This window comes from Mixophyes fleayi, chromosome 6 (assembly GCF_038048845.1).
Source record: "Mixophyes fleayi isolate aMixFle1 chromosome 6, aMixFle1.hap1, whole genome shotgun sequence".
NCBI lineage: Eukaryota > Metazoa > Chordata > Amphibia > Anura > Limnodynastidae > Mixophyes > Mixophyes fleayi.
In genome coordinates this window covers 167,809,382-167,827,145 of record NC_134407.1, presented here as the reverse complement: position 1 = coordinate 167,827,145, position 17,764 = coordinate 167,809,382, and the positions used below count along the sequence as shown (strand labels likewise).

The 17,764-nt window shown below is 37.7% G+C and overlaps 2 protein-coding genes across 2 annotated transcripts in view; both read left to right on the top strand.

Moving 5' to 3' along the window:
• Nucleotides 1-17,764, top strand: part of SMARCE1 (SWI/SNF related BAF chromatin remodeling complex subunit E1) — a 241,199-nt gene that overhangs the window by 126,689 nt on the left and 96,746 nt on the right. The window lies entirely within an intron of this gene.
• Nucleotides 7,320-14,056, top strand: LOC142160472 (keratin, type I cytoskeletal 17-like). Its single transcript, XM_075215354.1, has 8 exons — nucleotides 7,320-7,652; nucleotides 9,445-9,527; nucleotides 10,795-10,951; nucleotides 11,372-11,530; nucleotides 11,643-11,768; nucleotides 12,960-13,174; nucleotides 13,330-13,364; nucleotides 13,819-14,056. Exons 1-8 carry the CDS (start codon nucleotides 7,320-7,322, stop codon nucleotides 13,920-13,922), a joined length of 1,212 nt encoding a protein of 403 aa, XP_075071455.1. The 3' UTR covers nucleotides 13,923-14,056.

Sequence of the window (17,764 nt, the reverse complement as noted above, 5' to 3'; positions counted from 1 at the left end):
CCCCCCCCCCCCCCCCCGCAAAAATCTCCTCTCCTTACCTTGTCTCACCACCGCCGCCTCTCTGCTCCGTCTCCTCCCCTCCACTCACTGACACTAGTAAGTGGAGGGGAGGAGACGGAGCAGAGAGGCGGCGGTGGTGACAAAATAGCCTCTTCCCCCCCCCCCTCCCCGTCCATCTGAATGCTGTGCGGCGGCCTTGACAGGTATGGTCATCGGTCGCCGCACAGTTTTAAAGTATTTTAGAATTCTGTGGCGCCCTCCAGAGCCCGGCGCCCTAGGCAAGTGCCTAACCTTGCCTAATGGGAGCGCCGGGCCTGGGTATGGTATATCAGCCCAATTCGACCACTGGTATTACAGTGGTATTACAGTTTTTGATTCCAAAAATGTGATTCATTTTGTGTAAAAGATTCATATAAGATTCATATAATATTCAAATAAGATTCAAGGAATATAATTGTCGCTTAATGTAGAAAACAAAACTAAATTTAGTGAGGTAATGGGATAGGAGACACTATGCAAATTCCTGAATAGGGAGGGACATGGTTACAGTGATCACTGAGCATTCTTGCTTTCATGACATAGACATGGGTTGAATAATATTAGAGGATGTGTGAATGAGGGGTAAGTATGTGTTGTACGATGCTTATGGGAAATCTTCTTTATAATTGTACAATGTATTAAATAAAAACACTGAATAAAGTATTTAATTAGCTGCTTAATTCACACTGCTAGTAAAAATGGATAAGATTTAAGATTAGCGCTCGTAACAAACAACAATAAAAACCCTATAAATGATGGTTTGTAATTGCTTATTCAGCAAGATTTTCTTTCAGTCTACTTTAAAAAAACATATTATGGCAGATCAGTATCACTATAATTTACTGTCTAAGGGGCAGTAATACCTAAAAAAAAAAACAACATATGCTCCTCTTTGTCTTAACCAGCAAAAAGACCCATGTCATGAGGTCCCACTGTCTATACATCACCTGTCACCATGGAATAATAAAGACTTCCCTCTAAGTTAAATGTCAATCACTGAGAGTAACTGAAGTTTGTTTGCCCATATATGAAAAAGATAGTGCTGTTTATTGCACACACAAGCAACTATCTGTGATAAAAAGTGTACAATTTGCTAACTTTGTAAAAAAACGGGATTCTTGGTGAAACTGATGCAATTTTAAAACGTGAAAAATGACATAGCTATCTTCGTCGAGACACAATTTCAGTAGAAAAACAGGTGTCGTTCCCCATCAGCCAGGCTGTGGCATCCATCATATTGTCTTAACTAAACAGTCACTGGATTCAGAATTCAGAACTCTGGAAAGGAGAGGTACACTGCAGCCAGTTCATATATATGCTGCATGGTATCATAGTAAAAACAGAAATGCAGCATGCATGGGAGCTAATTGCAAACATGCCAAGAAGCGTATTTATGTCTTATACGATAATCAGTAGAAGAACTACTACTACTACAGATGGTGCAGTGGCTTTGGGGCACTCGGCTCAAAGGTGGTAATTATGCCACTACCTGTATCCACTATCACGTCAGCACAGGAACAGTGAACCCAAACATGGCTCAGAATGTGCTGCTGGAGGTCGGACTGCATAGCTGGGTAACCCCTTCAAATTTTGCTATAGCGCCTGGTAAAATCTATTGGCAGTTTGTAGCCTTTTGGCATACGTTAGCTTGTAAATGCAGTGTGTTCTCTTATCTCCATTCTTTCATCCTGTAGACAGTTCTAGAATACCAGTGTAACAATAAGTTATTTCAGATTAATCATTATGAAAGTCATGAACTTCTAGCAGCACTTGCATACTGCTTCTTATTTTAAATGAATATAAAGCAGACCATTAGGCACAATATATTCTATTATATTTGGATCCATAAGCTTCAAGTCTATAAATTAACTAGGATATCTTAATGGAGAAATTGCTATTTGCATTTGGCTTTAGAGTATATCTAGTCTTATCTTTCTGGCATACTTATATTGCTACATAATCCATTAGATACTGTTAATGTCTTTCTTGAAAGTCATGCAGAGCTAAGTTTCAATTACTACTACAGATGTAGGACAGACTTTTACAGAAGCATCAGTGGCACATTGTCACAATCCAAGATGGCGGCCGGACGATGAGGATCACTGCTGTGACGACTAAAGAGGACAGTGGTGGTGACCAGGTAAGTTTGCAGGACCCCAGCTGGGGGACCGCAGGTTCGGGGTGTAACACACATCTACCAAAGGCAGAACTACCACCATTGCTAGGTGAAGCAGCTGCTACTCAGAAGAGGCCCCCACTTTGATCTTCCAAGAGCAGAGAGGGGGACTTGGAGGCTAGAGTTACATTGCTGGACCTTCTTCCAAATTAGCTATGGGGCATGGCCCAGATATTCAAGCTCCAGCCACCTTGACTTTGGGCCAAGTCCACCCTGCACTTAGATTTATATAACCACAACCACAAGTAATACATACAAACTCTGACCATTTTCAGTTGTTTATTATTGTGTTTGTGTTTAGTTTTACATTTAATAAGTTAGCCTCTTGACACCCCTCTCTTAGTGTTTTTTCCATTTTGCTGTATTTGGAGGGTTAGATTTGCAAAATCTATTTGGAGTAGGAGTGCTTTGGTGTTTATTTTTGTTAGAAAAACAAGCAACCTCTATTGGTTCCAAACAAGCGTGGGGAAAAGCAGGAGTTACTGCCTTGGTGTGCCTACCTCAGGCATCTGGAACTGCACATTAGCAGAGCTGGATTAAGGCTTTGGGGTGCATGCGGCAATTAAAGAAGGAGGGTCCCTATGTTCTAAAATTAAGAGAATAGTCCCATCATATAGGAAGTTACTTATTAAACCAATTTTGAGTCACATGGTTCTGAATATACTAGACTACTAGGCCACTTGATGATCTTAATTGATAATAGTGTTCCCTTAATGATCTTAATTAATAATAGTGCACCCTTGATGATCATAATTAATGATAGTGCAACTTTGTTGATTGTAATTAAAAATAATACGCTCTTGATGATTGTAATTAATAATACTGCCTCCTTAACATTAATTAATAATAGTGCCCCCTTGATGATCTTAATTATTAATAATGCATCCTTGATGATCATAATTAATAAAAGAGCCCCATTGATCATTGTAATTAATAATAATGCCCCTTGATTTTATTTAATAATATCGCCCTCTTGATTTTTGTAATTAATAATATTGCTCCCTTGATAATGGTAATTAATAATAGTACACACTGATGATTGTAATTAATAATAGTGCCCCCTTGATGATATTAATTAATAATAGTGCAACTTTGATGAGGGTAATTAATAACAGTGCAGTTTGATGATTGTAATTAATAATAGAGCTCCCTTGATGATCTTAATTATTAATAATGCACCTTGATTATCTTAATTAATAATAGTGTCCCCTTTATCATTATAATTAACAATTGTGCCCCTTTATCTTATTTAATAATAGTGCCCCCTTGATAATCTTAATTAATCATAGTGCCCACTTGATAAGGGTAAATAATAATAGTGCCCCTTGATAATTGTAGGTAATAATAAAGCCCCCTGATTAGTGTAATTAATAAAAGTGCCCCTTGATTATCTAAATTAATAAAATTGCCCCCTTGGTGAGTGCAATTAATAAAAGTGCACTCTTGATTATCTAAATTAATAAAATTGCTCCCTTGATGAGTATAATTAATAATAATGCCCCATTAATGATTGTCATTAATAATAGTCCTCCTTGATGATATATTTTGCTTAGGGCTAGTCTCTTCTTTTTTTCTCTTCCTGCACTGTATGTAGAGAGACACCTGACGCCCTTAATCGTTGCAGCCGTGACATAATAATGCTGCACTGCTCAAGGGAGTCAAGAACAGTTGACTGCAGTTGCATCTGGGAGCAGCTGCCACCGGGGGTGTTAAGTCAACAGTAGCTGTTGCTTTAAAAACCCCAGCAGCACATGTACCCCAACAGATGCTGTCACAGAGTCCACAGCTGGTCCTGGGGGCCCCATGAAAGAGGCCCCTGTGGCCCCCCCCCCCTTAATCTAGCGCTGCACATCAATCACTGCACATGTTGGATGTAGCTCCTTCCATCCCGGCACCAGCAAATCACTCACTGCACATGCCAGATGCAGCTCCTCCTCTCCTGGCTCCTGCATTGATAGAGTAGTGCTATGAATGGATGGATGTTTTGACTTGTGATGTGTCATCTGAACTTTCCTCTGCCTAAGTACCACTGCCAATTATAAAAATCACAAGATCCATCTGCAAGTGGTGCCATTCTGACTCCTTCCTCCTGGCCTGCATTCTTCCCAACAGCACTAAAACTGTCTAATCCTGAAAAGGACATAGGAGGAAACAAAAAAATTTAACTTTCCTGGCTCCTACGTGGAGAGAGTGGCGCCATGGGTGGTTGGATCTTGTGACTTGTGATACGTGACCTTACCTTGAGTTCCGTATAAGCACTACTGCCAGCTTGTCAAGCCTGCAATTAAAGAACTGCTGTGTCCCTTTCCTCCACTTTTCACTTTCCCCTTTTCTGACTCCTCTCTTCCTACACAGCCTCCTCACCTTCCTCCGTGTTGACCAGTCACCCCCCCCCCCCCCCCACACACACACACACACCCTTGAGCACATGTGAGGCTTGAACAGATTCCCAAGAGCAGGAGGTAGTCAGAGAAGCCAATCTTACAATTCGAAGCTCTGCAGATCAGGTAAGTAGAGGGGCAGTGTTTGTTGGATAGAAATCTCTTGTCTGTGTGCAGGTGGTATACAAATGTAATGTGTGTTGGAGGGAGTCGTATTAATGTAATGTGGTGGGGTTTTAATGTAATGTAATGCAAGGTTATGTGAAACTATCAATGTAATGTGGTGGGGACAATTAATATGTAATGTGGCTGCTGGTGGGGCCATTTATATAATATATTGGAATGGACCCCCACCAGACAGTTCCACTTTTCTGTAAGTTTTACACTTGGGGGCTCCAGCCTTAGTTATGGAATAAGGGTTTAATACAAATTGTACTGCAATAATTTTTGAACAGAAACTCTGAGTGGCATCATATTGTCTATTGGTTAATCGTTAATGAGAGATTTGCACACTATTGTTGTTTGGTATGACCTACATTGTGGCTGGATATAGATGTCAAAAGCTAAGACAATTGACTCCTAATTGAACATTAAATTTTGCAGGAACCGTGGTGGACATTGGTTCATAATATCTGCATGCTTCTTACTAATTGGTTAATATTTATTATATGAGACAGCGTATAGAAAAACAACATGATGCATGAAATGATATAAGATCCTTTACAATATACACGAGTATCCTCAGAATAAATATATATATATTTTTTAGTAACGATCTATGAATTGCATTCAAGTATTTTTTTCAATGCGCGTATATTAATAAAGTGTATATTTTTCATTTATTTGCACTGTGTTGGTACTTTATATACAGCTTGGTCATCCTCACCGCTGGTTTATTTTTCTGCTGCTTTATAAGTTTTGCCTGTGGACTAGTCTCTTCCAGCAGCAGGGTTGGTCCAATCTTTTGAAAATCTTGTCATTTTGTTTTGATTATATACACATATGATGAATTGTACCTTTCCATTTTCCAAACACTGCCCTAAATTCCAATATTCAGCCAAGCAGCAAGAGATCAGGGCAGGTAGTCAAAGCTGCAAGAACAAGTAGGAGAAAGCACTGCAGTGTTCAAACTGTCCTGATTCTGACTGGCCAGTCCTGATATTGACCTGACTACAACGAAAGTATGAGGTTTTTCTTACTTTTTCACACAGTTTATCCAATCCAGCTCTTATCCTGCTGCAGTGTCCATTGCAGGAAGAGTAAAAGAACTGCACTGCATTACACAGCTCATTCTGCTGCGCCATGATGCAGAGCGCTGGTGAGATCATAAATTCACCATCGCTCTACAAGCAATAGCTGTTGTAACTGTGGTGAAAACAAGAGCACCCCTCCACTGGACCCTACAGCAGTTAGGAACTTGGGGCACAAGGGACAATGAGTAGTGGCATTTCCCACTCTCCATTTGTAATATTTTCTCCCCCTTTATTCTCCCCTTGACACATGTGGGAGGGGCCAAGCACTACTCTTGCAGAAAGGCCCACTTAATTCATAAATTGCCCATGAGGAAGTGGCACTGTGTAATATGGTCTGAATGAAACCTGTGGGGAAACTGTCGCCACTGCCAGTGATGCGACCACTGCGGAGCCCAAACAGGGCTTCACTGAGCCTGCTCTTCTGAGAACAGAGAGTAGGGTGTCATTGTAGGACCCTCTCCAAAATGTTGATATGGTCTTGGCTATGCCTTGTTCTGCTCCTTAATGAATTCCTAAATAAATCAAAGATCAACTAAATCTTTTTAAAAGTACTTGGGCAATTTTAAACATTTGTACTGCCAAGATAATGTTAATTATATGATATGACATTGCATATTATCATTTAATAACAAATATGAATCAGATATTATGCATATAAAAATGTCATAATGGAAAATACAGTATTACAAAAAATATGTGCAGCGTATAAGCTGTTCCTGCTCCTTTTATTACATCCTGCGCCTATGTCAGTGAATTGATCTGAATGCAGCGTTCTCACCAGTCACCATATCTCAATCCAAATGATCACCAATGGGCTGAGACAGAAAAAACTACTCAGAGTTCAGGTGTTCTACCAGCTCATCTGAAACAGCTATTAGACACATTATAATGGGAGAGAGCTGAACTTTAGACACATTTTTGGCTCTATGGGGATTGCAGCAGTCCTGAGGACAAATGGGGGAACAATTCATTATTAAGTAGATGCATCAACAAAAAGTTGCAAAGTTGCAATTTCACATATTTATTACTCAGCCTATTAACATATAAAATACAGAAATTAATGTTATTTTAATGCAGGATAAGTCCAGCGTCTTCCCAATGATGATGGTAATCCTTAAAATATCAGTTACACATTTCATTAGAAAGCTGCCATATAAAACTGCATATTATAATTATTATTTACCTGAGAGATTGTTGGTTGTTTTCAACACCAAGAATCTCATCTACGACAATAAAAATGATAGACATATTCAAAACTAGGAAACAGAGGTAATATATAATTTTTATGTGCAATTTGTAATAATCCGTCCAGGATTTACTTGTTGTTTTATAGTAAAAATAAAAAAGATAATACTACACCCATCTCTGTATATATATATGTTGTAGTTGTGCAGTGTTGTATGATCCACTTATAACTTCTCACTAGAAGATCCTTGAAGTTAGAAGCAGCTGTACCTGTCATTATACACCATGTCTTGCCATTGGAAAAGTGGATCAATAAGATCAGTAAGCAGCAGTGTCAGCAGCCACAGAATCAGCAGTCTGGCTGGAGATCTGGCAACAGGATCTGAGCACTTTTCAGCAGGAAGTTATAATGCAAATGATGGACTTTTGCATGGAGGAGAAAAGGAGACTATGCAAAACCTCAACATCAGACTGGCCTCCTATCTGGACAAAGTGAAGGCCCTGGAAGATGCCAATGCCGACCTTGAGGCAAAGATCAAGGAATGGTATATTAAACATCAGCCAAAAACAGAGGACTACAGCCCTTACTTCCGCATCATTGAGGACCTCAAAAAAAAGGTGAGTGAAAAAAACATATATCCTATGGTAATTAATATTTCACATAATCTACGTTGGAACTTGCATATTGCATTGGGTGCTGTCATGGGTCTTCCACAGCTAGGAGCTGCATACTGAAAGAGCAGTCAGTAACAGTCCAGATAGGAATTAATAGGAAGAAAGGAGAAGACACTGCTAATAGAAAACCAATAGAAAATATCAAGGTCGTAGCATAAATCATATGGAAAAGTCACTTATATCTCCCAATGGAACACTTCTCCAGACATTCATCACTGTGGCAGATATAGATCTCTGGGCTCTTTTAGTCACAGTGCTTCCACATATCCTTTATTTACTCTCTGAGAAATGTCACTTATAAACATAGGACATGATGGTAGAGATTGGATAGCTCACCTAGTTTGCCAATGTTAATTTTCATTATTTCTTTGTTTTTCTCTTAAGTGGAAGCAACAATTTGGCATTTAAATACAGTAAATTTTAGTGGAAAGACAAATACAAATGAATGCACTGTGCTCCAGTATACCATTTTCACATATAGCTGCTAAAAGGATACTGTACTTCAGTGGTCATTTAACTAATGGCATCTGTATAAAGTCAAAAATGTCAGAATTGTGACTCAAGTCAATGTTTGACTCCTTAGAGGATCCCAAAAAGTTATTAAATAATAAAGCAATATTGCTTTTTTACATTCCTATATATAGTTTTCTAGTACATAACAAATTGTGTGGATTTTACAGCATGTTTAAAATTTGTTTAGTTAATACTGTTTATAGTTTATTGCAAAACACCATTCAATGGTGGTTATTTTACAAGATGGTTGGGGCAATCAGAAAAAACACACAATGAATGTTAAAGGAAATCAACGTGTAATCTACCACTGAAAGTAGATACAGGATTATTTAAGACATCAGTGAATCCTAGGTAATGATCTGTGCACCCTACACAAAAAGCTTAACCTGCAACAGAATCCCATAACTAAATATTACCAAGTCTTCTTATTGCAACACTACAACACAAATAATGCATTTTCTAATTAATTACGCTATGAGTTTTTAGAATGTGGGATGTGAGAGTTTTAAGGATATTGATAAGTTTAGAGCTTGAGTCAATGGTTATTACACTGGTGCTTGAGTTTGGTCTGTTCTCAAAGTTATGGATTGGTCAATCCTTTGGAACTATGGCTTTAACGTCAACGCTTGCTTTATAATGAAGCGCTAGAATTAGGACTATCGAGTTATGGGTGAGATTAGCACTATTTTTTATTTAACCCGAGAGATCCTAGGATGCCAGCCACAACTCACTTTATAAAATAACTCATTATGCCTCTCTTTTAAACAAGGGTTACAATATTTTCCTAGGATTCATAGTGGCTGGCATACAGTAGTTTGAACATTTGGTAGGTACAAATTAAATGTGTTGTACAATATTTTTACAGAGCGAGTACCTTGAAATATGAATTTTGGCAAGAGATGACCTTAACTAGTTCATTTGTTCTTGTACATATGCTAAAATGTTTTGTTTTAAAATGTTATGTCAGTCTTCAATATGGAATCTATTACACACAATGCTTGGAATCTGGGGGTTGTCAGATATGCACATTTTCTGTAATTCAGAGCACTATGTTAAAATAAAAATATAATTTCTAGATTTTAAAATGATCTCTCTTTAGTAGAGCTCCTCATACTATGTACATAAAAAAAACATGATATGTATGAAAATATTGCCTAATAGTATAATTGTTTACATTTTTACTTTCTGGATAATGGGTTTCCATCTAATTTTTCACCTCCAGATCTTAGCTGAAAGCTGTGAAAATGCCAAGATCGTGCTGCAGATTGACAACGCCAAGCTGGCAGCAGAGGACTTCAAAATTAAGTGAGAGCAGACACAATCTAATTCCTTGTAAAGATTTGTCACTTTAAATGAGTATTAAGTGGGCTGAGCATACAATCACCAATTTAGCAATGTATAGAATAATCAGCTACATTGTCTCTACATTAGGGCTGGACATATCCTACAATGCACATATTATTATTATTATTATTATTATTATTATTAACCTTTATTTATAGAGCGCCATAAGAGGTCTGCAGCCCCATACAGAGGGAAAACAACAAGGCAGTACATGGTATAATAGTACAATACAATAAACACCACTACAACTCTCAACACAGCTACTAGGGTGCAAGGGGTTTTACAGCGCAGGCTGAAACCTATGCCCATAAGCGCTGGGGCACACAGGTTTAGAGCCAGTGAAAGAGGTACAAAGACAATGAAGGAGTGGAGTAAATGGGCAAAGTGCTCAAGTATATACCACATAGACATGTTGTCTAAATATGTACTGCTAAGGGGTCATATCTACTGATCTTTTATGGTGCTCATCTTATCTGACTCCTGAAAGATCAATCTAGGCCTTAGATGTGTCTGACAAGCTTTTAAAACTAGGTGTAGTTTTAGTCCTACTTGGCTTATACTATAACAGTTACATTCAATAAACAGAATAAGAGAAGCAGAACTGGATTAAGATCCCATGGATTCCCTTCAACCAATCCCCCCCTCTGTTTGTAAAAAAAAAATGAAACATAACATGGATTAGGATCATCTGGGCCCACTGGGACCCAGGCAGATGACTAGGTTGCCTACTGGCTCACCTGGCTCTAATGAAAATGTTGTCTTATAAGTCTTACCGTGTGCTGAATTGTATTACTTCATAACTACCATTAGGAAGTAATGTATCTTCTCAGTGTGGTTTTTATGATATATATTATGATATCATATTAGACTTGTGGGTATTGAGAAACTGAAGACAGCTTTAAAGAATAATTATGTTTTGTATAATACAAACCGTTTATGGAAAAATGAGAAGTTAAGAGAAAGAAGTTTCTTAAAACTACTTTGCAGCCAAAACCGCATTTTAAGAGGGGCCCTTAGCTATGTTGCTGTCTGCCAGAATTTGACACATTTCAGCCTTGAACAACAATAATATCTAATGAAAAATATTGTTGTAGCATGCATGAAGCTTTTAAGCCCCACTCTGAGTGTGTTATCAAAACACAGTCTTAATAAATGCAAAATAACACATTGAAAACTACCTATGACAGATATCCTGTAGGAATATCTTGAATGAATTCTCTTGTTTCAGGTATGAGAATGAAGTGGGCTTGTACCAAAGTGTCGAGTCAGACATTTGTGGCCTGCGAAGACTATTGGATGAACTGAACTTTGCTAACTCCACTCTGGCTCCACAACTCGAGAGTCTGAAGGAAGAGATGGAATGTATGAAGAAGAACCATGAAGAGGTATTGTGTTGTTTTTTTATTATTAATATTTTCCAATAAAAGTTAAAAACGTCCATGATTACAAAACATTTTTTAGCCAATTTGCTTTACGAAATAGAACTATTTTAGTCCCTGAATAACATTTATAAGGACGTGAATCCACTTTTTCTTTGCTGTTATGCCCTATATTTGTAAACTCTGCCAAATGAATTAAGCTGGGATGACAAGGTTCAATTAATTCTGCTGTTTTCTGCTATTCCACTGGCAGTATGTGCCAAATTCAGAACAAAGTTAATATTTTTCAGAATAGTTTTGAAAATGCTGCTCATTTCAATTCTCACATATCTTTTATCCACTTAAGTACTTTATTACAGTACATATTTTTGCCCTAGAGAACATTTTCCATATCTGACCTGCACTGTTTCCATGCATTCTCCTCAGGAAATGAATGCTCTAAAGGGAGAAAGGGGTGATGTTAACGTGGAAATGAATGCTGCCCCAGGAGTAGATCTGAGCAAACTCCTCAATGACATTCGATCTCAGTATGAAGAAATTGCAGAACAAAACAGGCAGAAGGCCGCAGATTGGTTTAACGAAAAGGTAACACCATTCATGTGACTTAGGCCATCTCCTAAACTAGAATGTAAGGTGGTCTGATATCATGAACTATAATACATTAATACTGATTTTGTCTCATTGACATATGTTTTAGAGCACGGAACTAAACAAGGAGATTTCCCACAGCAGTGAAATGGTTGAGTGCCACAAGACTCAGCTGAATGAGCTACGACGTACCCTTCAAGAGCTGGAAATTGAGCTGCAGGCCCAACTGGCCATGGTAATTTATTTTGACATTAATCAATTCACTGAGGTGCAGTAGCCTTTTATTTAATGGTTAACTGTTTAATTAATAAAAGTTGGATGTTAAACTTAATTTCATATAAAAGATGTGTGGCAGGAGCCTCACATGACTACTCCGTACTGTTGAAAGACCCTACTCCTTCTACTATCTAAATATGAGTCTGTGTATTCCCATTTGTCTTCATACCACCCCCCCTTCCCCCCCCCCCCCCCCACACACACACACACACACACACCATGGTACTGTGCATAGTCCCCACAGCCCTGTCCTCACTAGCTTGTACTCTAATAATCTGTGCTGCAGTGAGCATTCTGATGATCTGATTTGCTGAAGATTGCTCAATGCCCACCCACGAACTGGGGATTAAACCAGCTAAAACATAAAAGAAACATGCTCTGACCCTAGTCAAACACATTAAAAAGTCAACTTCACTATTTCATTATTTATTTATTATTAACATCTATTTATATATTAAAGCATCAAATGCTGACATTTACAGGGGGATTGGGTCTTATTTTATGGGGATTACTAGGTGGAATCAGAATTTTAGCAGAACAGCAAGTAGTTGCTTGCCCATGGGAGGGAGTTGGGTTACCAACAAAAGGACTCTGCTCACTGTTACACCAGTGAAGTTGAGGACCCAAGATAGAAAATGAAAATGAACTAGTAAAGAAGAGAAAACAATTCAAATCAAATGATTAACATTATTATAGTCAACTTGCAATGCCTATTGCTAAGGACATGTAAATGAGGCATTTTATAGTGCGTGTGAACCTCTGTTATGTGATCTGTGTTCATAGCCTGCCAGAGGAAATTCATTGAATTTATAATTGTTTTAATTGCCACTTTGTTTTTCAAAATATTAAGTATTTCAATGTGGACATTAATTATTCCACAGGGAATCTCATTATCAGTATAAAGGCACTTAAACATGTATGGCAATTTTCTTTCTGCCTGAAAACATGAATACATGTTAAGACAAAATAAAATAAAGACAAACATTAAAAGGCAAATTAAAATAAAAGGTCTTCATTTGATGATACCAAGACTGCAAAAAGTAACTACATTTGCTTTTTAATATGAGATTGTATAATTTAGAGTTTGGTGTGTTTTAGCCTGGTTGCAGTATACAAATAATAAATGCACAATGATCTCTCCCTCTACCAGAAAAAATCCCTGGAGTGCTCCCTTGCTGAGACGGAGCATTGTTACAGCTCTCAGTTGGCGCAGCTACAGGGCTATGTAGGAAATGTGGAAGAACAGTTGAGCCAGGTCCGCAATGATCTGGAACGTCAAAACGCAGAGTACAAACTTCTTCTGGATATCAAGACCCGCCTGGAAATGGAAATCGAGACTTACCGCAGACTGCTGGATGGAGAGTCGTAAGTTTGATGCAATTATTTGGTATTTGCTTCCTTATATGTAAAATGGCTGATTTAGGCCTTTACTCTTGTTCACTAAATTGTATCTGATGACATAGAGTACATATAATGCATTTTACTGCAATGTAACACTTTATCATCTTCATCTATTACAGAGCACAATACAAAGTAGTACAGGCCCCTATTAAAGGTAAGCATTTTCTCGGTCTATAATACTGTAATGCTAGAGACTGAAATGTACCCTTAGGGGTATATTTACTAAAGTGGAGATGCTGCCTATTACAACCAATCAGATTCTAGCTGTCATTTTTTAGACTGTACTAAATAAATAACTAGAATCTGATTAGTTGCTATAGGCAACATCTCCGCTTTTTCAAACCCGTAATTTAAATATACCCCCAGGAGTAGTTCAGGTTAGGACAGTCTATAAACCTCTCTAGAAAGACAATCCCACACAAGCCCTAAACCAGGTTAATCAAAGTTGCAATTATAACAACAAGTAAAAACCTTTATATAATTTCCTGATGCTAGTGCTATAACTTTGTGGCTATTTATTAAAATTAACCTAGTTCAAATGAGACTACAAACAAGCACTCTGTGTTTGTCTATGCAGTTTTACATAACCACTCTATTTTCCTTCTTAGAGCACAATAAAACGAGGAAGGTGACAACAATTGTGGAGGAAGTGGTTAATGGCAAGATTGTGTCACAGAAAGTGAATGCGACTGAAGAGAAGCTGAAAATATAACCAAATGTTTCATCATACCTGTGTATGTCTAATAATGCCATGGACTGTGCCTAATAGCACGCCATCTGCTTGGGAATGGGTGCAGTATTTACTATTTGTCTTCACTATCCAATAAACTTTTATTCTGCAATTCATATCTGCTTACTTGCTGAAAAAAAAAACATGTTAAAATAATACACACTAGTAAGTTCAGACCAGGCAATGATTGCCTTTGTGTGCTGACATCTACCAGTTGCACAAACTAGGTTTCAAGTGATTCAAGTACTTGGTTCGAAGGTAAAGTGACTTGATCAGGTAGTTTTAGAGACACAATTGCTGAAATAAATAGGAATGAAAAGAATTCCCCCATTACACACATACATATCTCACATATTAATAATAAGAAACCTATTAAATACACATTTATGAAAGGATAGACAAGATCAGAGGACTATGACAGGCAATGCTAGATTTACATATGGGCTGAGCAGGCTGCAGTCCAGGGCTTCATAATCTATGGGAGGCCTTGGACTCATGCCAAAAAAAATGTAAGACCTTTACCATTCATTTTATTTCAATTGAAACGATAACAATCAGGGACGTACTTAGGCCAAAATAATGTGTAAGCACAAATCATAAATTCAGGAACACATTGTTGGGAGTGCTGAATGCACCTGTCCTTGAATTCTTTATTCTACTATCTAGGCCCAGTTGCTTAGTAACATTAAATGTGATGAGTCTATGACTGCATCAGGGGAGGGCTGCTAAATTTTAGCCCCGGGGGCAAGACTCGACACAGCAGCCTATTAGGAACATTTTAAAGGACAAAAAATGCAGGTGGCCCAGTGACCCAGCCCAAGGAAGCCCACTATGGGACCGGCCCAGCCTGCCCAGGACTGTATAATAGTTACACAAGTTAACTAAGTAACTAAGTACTTACTGTTTAGTAGAGTTTGTGGAGGCTGTAAAGCTCCTCAGAATCGAATGATAAAGTCAGCTATGAAGCAATAGAAGTGTTCACATCACTGTCTGTCATTGGAGCGTGTGTTTTGAGAACAATCGAGGATTCTTTTATATCAGTGTGTATCACAATAATATTTCATTTTAACTTTTTGTGAAAATAATATTGAGTAAGCGATACGAAAGGGGTGCTAGTAACCCTAAGCGATAAAAAGAACAGAAGGAAATACTCAAGCGTTTAAAGTCAATCATATCATATGACTTTGTACAGCAGGCAGAAACAGCCCTACATAATCCCTCAAATACAGAACATTTGCAGTTACAAACAGAAGAAAAATCAAATAGACTACACTGAACAGTCTGAGACTGAAGAACAACCAGTTTATTTACAGAACACAGTCACCCAAGAAGTTCAAGGAGACTTATTGTCAGTAACTACCACTACAAGTACAGAAACTTCTGGACACAGGACCTAAAGCTTAAGAATTAACACAAGGCGATGAAGGAACATGTCACAATATAGTTACACCAAAAGAAGCACTTCAAGCTCATTACCATCTTAAAGACTTGGAAAACAAAGCAAATGATCTCAGCGAAAACCCTAGCACTGCAGACATAACAATACCAACTGCTCGAGCTACTGGTGATTCCAGAGACAATAATGACGTAGGTTTATGGACCACATTGAATAGCAAGGAAATATAATTTTGGATTGAGAAAAGTACATTGGATTGTCAGCACTGGAATGGAACTTTTACCAATTTGAAGAGAACATATAAAAACCAAGCCCTGTTCTGCGCAAAGAATATATTCCAATCCACCAAAGTAAATGGAGAAACTTACCCTAGAGAATGGCTAGAGTATACTCCAACAAAAGGAAAGGTCTACTGTTTTGTGTGCAAGCTTCTCTATTACCAAACTACCTCAAATACAGCATTATCTTCTACTGGATTCGATGATTGGCATCATGCTTATCTTGTTCAATCCCTCGTAAACTCTAAAACTCATATGAACTCTATGCTAACATACTTAGCAAGAAAGCGTGGTCAAATGCTCCCATCAAAATCTCAAAGAGCAAATCAAAGCAGAGCAGGATTACTGGAGGCATGTACTTCAGCAAGTTATTGCAGTGAATTCCATTTTGGCAGAACGTGACTTGGCATTTAGGGGAGAAGATGAAACATTTGGTTCAGAAAACAATGGTACCTTTCTTGGATTGCTTGAAATAATTTCCAAATTTGATCCCTTCCTTTGTACTCACATAAATCAGTATGGAGGTAAAGGCTCTAGTCAGGCATCGTACTTATCCAAAACCATATGGGAAGAGGTTATCCAGTTGATAGCTAATAAAGTTCAAGAAGCTATACCGAGCGACATCAAGCAGGCAGTTTATTTTAGTTTATCAATCGATTCAGCCCTTGATGTTTCCCATGTCGATCAACTTACTGTCATTGTTAGATATATTTCTCCTAATAATTGATTACCTTTCTGAGGTTTTTTTTAACTGAAAGATCACACCGGTGAAAGTATGGCTGAACTGATACTGAACTACCTCAGTGAGCTTGAAATAGATTTCAGTAAATGTAGAGGACAATCATATGACAATGCAGCCAATATGGCTGGAAAGTATAACGGCATTCAACAAAAAATTCTGGAAAGGAACAAGTGTGTAAAGTTTATTTGATGTGCTGGACATTGCCTAAATCTAGTTAAATGACCGCAGTTGACCCGTGCCTAGATGCAGTGAATTTTTTTGGCACAGTAATTGAGCTTTATTGTTTTTTCTTCTACAAGAAGATGGCCAATGCTAAAATGTCTTGCCTCACGTCAAAGCTACTGCAGCTATTAGCTAAAGTTTTGCTAACATTATTGAAGCCCTCAGTCATATTTACTGTGATAAAGGAGATACTAGATGACAGGTTGGCAATCTTCTGCAGAAAATGGAAGAATCTGAATTCATTTTCATGCTTCACATTTGGACACATTTGCTAGACCAATTTCATAAAATTAACAAAGCACTCAAAAGTTCACAAATTCCATTCAGTACATGTGAAAATATTTACAGCTCACTATTACAGTTCGTATTAAAAACTCGGGCTAATTTTGATGAAATTGAAAAGCAAGCAAACATTACCGGATGTAGAGAGTAAAACTGTCAAAAGTGTAAGAAAAAAAAAAACCATGATGGGACAGCACCCAAAGCTTTAAGCAAAGTCTGCAAGAGACAAATTTAGGGTAAGGTCTTTTATCCCTGTCATGAATGCTTTTATAGCAAACCTAGGCAGAAGAGCAACAGTGTAGCTGGAATTTTTTTTATTTTTTAAAGAACCTGCAAGAAACCAAGGAACAGATTCACAATGAGATGTTGATGCAAGAGTATCCAAAGGATGTTGACCTTAGTCTAGTCTATGAACTCTTGCACTTCCACCTACACGTCAAAATGCTCACCCTGAAAAAGAACATTTAAGCCACTAAGATGTGTATAAAATAATTTTAGAGGAAAAAATTCAGAGAACTTTTCCAAATATGGAAACAATTTTCAGATTGTTCCTGTGTTTAATGGTTATTGATTGTACTGGCAAAAAAATCATTTTTTAGACTAAAAAGGATAAAGAATGATCTACGGTCAACAATGTTCCAGAATTGGTTGTCTGATCCAAGCAATCTCTGGATAGAAAGTTATGAACTGTGCTTACTGATTTTAATCATATAATTGATAAGTTTGCATTGAAAGAAGCTCAAAAGAAACTGTTTTGACTTTGTATATAGTGTAATGTTATAACATAGCTATGATTCCTCTATGAATGTTCTGTGTGAACGTCTTCATTAATTCCATACTTTTGTAAACTTATTAAAGGTTATAAGTTTATAAACAATCTTTTTATCAATGATAAAATGTCAGC